Below are 4,931 nucleotides of genomic sequence, written 5' to 3'. Positions count from 1 at the left end.
TGTTCTGTTTCATGAACATATTTTTCCCTACTCCAGTGATTCAATTCAAAAGTTTCTAAAGCCTATGCCAGTTAACATATCTCCTATTCAAGTAGATTATGATTTTCCTATCCTCAATCCTACTGCAACAAATGATGGTTCTACTGAAACCAATGATGATCCAATTACAAATACTAATACTGAAAATACAACTACTTCTAGTGGTTTGAGAAGATCATCAAGAACTTCTGCAGCTCCTGTGTGGCATAAAGACTATGTTGTGTCATCTAGTCATGCCAAATTTTCACATGTTCCAATTGTGAATCAAGTGTCTTCACCATGCTTGGAAGATAAGTTTAAAGCTTATGTCACAGTTTTAATGGCTAATTCTGATCCAAAGTATTTCAAAGAAGCAATAATACATCCAGATTGGTGTAATGCAATGAATTCAGAAATACAGGCATTAGAAGAAAATGGAACATGGGAAATAACTGATTTACCTCCAGGGAAGAAGGCAATAAATTGTCATTGGATCTACAAAACAAAGCTGAAAGCAGATGGATCTGTTGACAGAAAAAGGCCAGGCTGGTAGTAAATGGAAATAGACAAAGGCAAGGTATAGATTATGAAGAAACTTTTGCTCCTGTAGCAAAAATGGTGACTGTAAGATCATTTTTAGCGGTGGCAGCCATGTTTGATTGGGAATTGTGTCAAATGGATGTGTCCAATGCTTTCTTACATGGTGGTTTGCTTGAAGAAGTTTATATGACTATGCCGTTAGGTTATTCTGGAAAGGGGGAGCCTGTACAAGATATTCCAGTTGATAAATCCAAAGTTTGCAAGTTAAAGAAGTCTCTCTATGGTCTAAAATAAGCACCAAGATAGTGGTTTGCAAAGTTATCTTCTGCTTTGCTAAGTTTTGGATATGTGCAGTCCAAAGCTGATTATTCTTTGTTCACAAAGAAGGATGAGGAACAATTTACAGCTGTCTTAGTGTATGTAGATGACCTTCTTATTACCGATAACAGTGTGACTCATATAAGTCTTCTCAAAGAGCAATTAAAAACACATTTTCATATGAAGGACCTTGGAACTGTGAGTTATTTTTTAGGGCTTGAGGTGTCAAAATCAAAACAAGGTATTTTTGTAAGTCAACAAAAGTATACTATGGATTTGCTTAAAGAAAATGGGGTGTTAAACTGCAAACCATACAAGTTGCCTTTAGATCCTAACACTAATTTGCAGGCTACCATTGGTACTCCATTAGCTGATCCAGAAGCGTATAGAAGGCTAATTGGGAAGCTTATTTACCTAATTATAACAAGACCGGATATATGTTATAGTGTGCAGCTTCTTAGCCAGTTCATGCAAACACCAACATCTGTTCATCATCAGGCAGCTAAACATTTGTTAAGATATTTGCTTCTAGCTCCTGCACAAGGTATTTTACTTTCTAGCAATTCTGCAGTTGAACTAAAAGCATTCTGTGATTCAGATTGGGCTAGTTGTCCTATGACAAGAAGGTCAACAACAGGATACTGTATTTTACTTGGAGATTCTCCAATTTCATGGAAATCAAAGAAAAAAAATGTGGTGCCAAGGTCATCAGCTGAGGCAGAGTACAGGTGTATGGCTTTAACATGTTGTGAAATCACTTGGATGGTTAGTTTGTTAAAAGATCTTAGCTTAAATGATTTGAGTCATGTTCAGTTATTTTGTGATAATCAAGCAGCTCTTTATATATGAAATGTCCCGTTCATATCGATTATAAACCTTTCATATTAATTGATCTCTTTGCGAGGTTTTGACCTCTACATGAGACGTTTTTCAAAGACTGCATTCGTCTTTAAAACAAACCATAACCTTTATTTTATCGACAAGGTTAAAAAGACACCAACTAGATTATTAAGAATTGATAATCTAAAAATATCACACTTACACACTACCAATACATATTGGTTTACAATATTAATATGTTACAAAAAAGTAAATCTCAAATGCAGTTTTAAACAATATTATACAATACTGCTGACACCGAATCTTGTCCATATTTTAGCATGCAACAACGGAAGCTCTTAATAATCACCTGAGAATAAACATGCTTTAAACGTCAACAAAAATATTGGTGAGTTATAGGTTTAACCTACATATTTATCAAATCGTAATAATAGACCACAAGATTTCATATTTCAATAATACATCCCATACATAGAGATAAAAAATCATTCATATGGTGAACACCTGGTAACCGACATAAACAAGATGCATAAAAGAATATCCCCTATAATTCCGGGAAATCCTTCGGACATGATAAAAAAATGAATTCGAAGTACTAAAGCATTCGGTACTTTGGATGGGGTTCGTTAGACCCAATAGATCTATCTTTAGGATTCGCGTCAATTAGTAGATCGGTTTACTAATTCTTAGGCTACCAAGAAAAAGGGGCATATTCGGCTTCGATCATTCACCCATATAATGTAGTTTCAATTACTTGTGTCTATTTTGTAAAACATTATTAAACTACATGTATTCTCATCCCAAAAATATTAGATTTTAAAAGTGGGACTATAACTCACTTTCACAGATTTTTACTTCGTCGGGAAGTAAGACTTGGCCACTGGTCGATTCACGAACCTATAACAAATATGTACATATATATCAAAGTATGTTCAAAATATATTTACAACATTTTTATTATGTTTTAATGATTTGAGTTTATTAAGTCAGCTGTCCTCGTTAGTAACCTACAACTAGTTGTCCACAGTTAGATGTACAGAAATAAATTGATATAAATTATCTTGAATCAATCCACGACCAGGTGTATACATGTCTCAGGCTAGATCACAACTCAAAGTATATATATTTTTGGAATCAACCTCAACCCTGTATAGCTAACTCAAACATTACTGCATACAGAGTGTCTATGGTTGTTCCAAATAATATATATACATGGGTCGATATGATATGTCAAAACATTTGTATACGTGTCTATGATATCCCAAGATTACATAATATATTAGAATACATGTATTATACAATATAAGTTAGCTAGGATATGATTAATATAGATTTGTTACCAATTTTCACGTAGCTACAACAAGAAAAATTATCCAATCTTGTTTTACCCATAACTTCTTGTTTTAAATCCGTTTTGAGTGATTCAAGTTGCTATGGTTTCATATTGAACTTAAGTTTATGAATCTAAACAGAAAAAGTATAAATATTTAGTCGGAAATATGGATTATAATTCAATATTATAAGAGGTAGTCATTTCAGTCGAAAGAACGACGTCTTGATGACCATTTTGAAAAACATACTTCCACTTTGATTTTAACCATGATTTTTAGATATAGTTTCATGTTCATAAGAAAAATCATTTTCCCAGAATAACAACTTTTAAATCAAAGTTTATCATAGTTTTTAATTAACTAACCCAAAACAGCCCGCGGTGTTACTACGACGGCGTATATCCGGTTTTACGGTATTTTTCGTGTTTTTAGGTTTTAAATCATTAAGTTAGTATATTATATAGATATAGAACATGTGTATTGTTGATTTTAAAAGTCAAGTTAGAAGGATTAACTTTTGTTTGCGAACAAGTTTAGAAATAATTAAACTATGTTCTAGTGATTACAAGTTTAAACCTTCGAATAAGATAGTTTTATATATATGATTTGAATGATGTTATGAACATCATTAATACCTCAAGTTTTGTGGATAAACCTACTGGAAATGAGAAAAATAGATCTAGCTTCAACGGATACTTGGATGGCTTGAGAGTTCTTGAAGCAAAATCATGACACGAAAACAAGTTCTAGTAAGATTTCCACTTGAAATAAGATTATTATAGTTATAGAAATTGAATCAAAGTTTGAGTATGAGTATTACCTTGAATTAGAAAGATATATTACTGTAAATAAGAAAGATTTCTTGAGATTGGATGATCACTTGAAATGGATTTGCAAGATTGAAAGTAAGCTAGCAAACTTGGAAGTGTTGTTGGTGTGTTCTTGAGTAGTTGTTTTGTATGTTAATCTAGGTTACCTAGATTGAGCTAGATTATGAAGGAAATGATGAAGAACACTTAGAACACTAAGAGAGTAATTGAGAGAGAATAATTTGATGCATAAAAATGGAAATCAAAGTGTGTTTGTGGTTGGTGAATGAGGCGTGAAAATGGAGTCAAATATAGGCTCCATTACTTTGTTGTTTCGTTAGATATTTTATGCTAGTTGCCAAATAATAGTTTCCACATGTGTTAGGTGACTCACAAGGGCTGCTAAGAGCTGAATTATTATGTGTATATACCAATAGTATATACGTCTAGGAGCTGGGTATTGTACGAGTACGAATACGGGTGCATACGAGTAGAATTGTTGATGAAACTGAACGAGGATGTAATTGTAAGCATTTTTATTAAGTAGAAGTACTTTGATAAATGTCTTAAAGTCTTTCAAAAGTGTATGAATACATATTAAAACACTACATGTATATACATTTTAACTGAGTCGTTAAGTCATCGTTAGTCGTTACATGTAAGTGTTGTTTTGAAACCTATAAGTTAACGATCTTGTTAAATGTTGTTAACCCATTGTTTATTATATCTAATGAGTTATTAAATTATTACATTATCATGATAATATGATGTATTAATATATCTTAATATGAAATATATACATTTAAATGTCGTTACAACGATAATCGTTACATATATGTCTCATTTCGAAACCCTTAAGTTAGTAGTCTTGTTTTTACGTATGTAGTTCATTGTTAATACACTTAATGATATGTTTACTTATCATAATCTCATGTTAACCATATATATGTCTATATATATATATATAACATCATGTAGTTTTTACGAATTTGTATTGTTCGAGAATCGCCGGTCAATTTGGGTGATCAATTGTCTATATGAAATCTATTTCAATTAATCAAGTCTTAACAAGTTT

The 4,931-nt window shown here is 32.1% G+C and overlaps 1 protein-coding gene across 1 annotated transcript; it reads left to right on the top strand.

The window, feature by feature from the left end:
• The first annotated feature begins 633 nt into the window (after positions 1–633).
• On the top strand, positions 634–1,725 carry LOC139902133 (uncharacterized mitochondrial protein AtMg00810-like). Its single transcript, XM_071884786.1, has 2 exons — positions 634–813; positions 913–1,725. The coding sequence occupies exons 1-2, from the start codon at positions 634–636 to the stop codon at positions 1,723–1,725; spliced, it is 993 nt and encodes a 330-aa protein (XP_071740887.1).
• The last annotated feature ends 3,206 nt before the right edge of the window (positions 1,726–4,931 follow it).

This window comes from Rutidosis leptorrhynchoides, chromosome 3 (assembly GCF_046630445.1).
Source record: "Rutidosis leptorrhynchoides isolate AG116_Rl617_1_P2 chromosome 3, CSIRO_AGI_Rlap_v1, whole genome shotgun sequence".
Classification (NCBI taxonomy): domain Eukaryota; kingdom Viridiplantae; phylum Streptophyta; class Magnoliopsida; order Asterales; family Asteraceae; genus Rutidosis; species Rutidosis leptorrhynchoides.
The sequence above is the reverse complement of the archived record's forward strand: the minus strand, read 5'-3'. Positions and strand labels throughout refer to the sequence as shown.

What these genes read in the sequence shown, in the direction of transcription:
- LOC139902133 (XM_071884786.1), top strand. Translation starts at nt 634, where the DNA reads ATGGTGACTGTAAGATCATTTTTAGCGGTGGCAGCCATGTTTGATTGG. An exon ending in TTCCAGTTGATAAATCCAAA is followed by an intron (nt 814 to 912) that starts GTTTGCAAGTTA and finishes GGATATGTGCAG; the next exon opens with TCCAAAGCTGATTATTCTTT.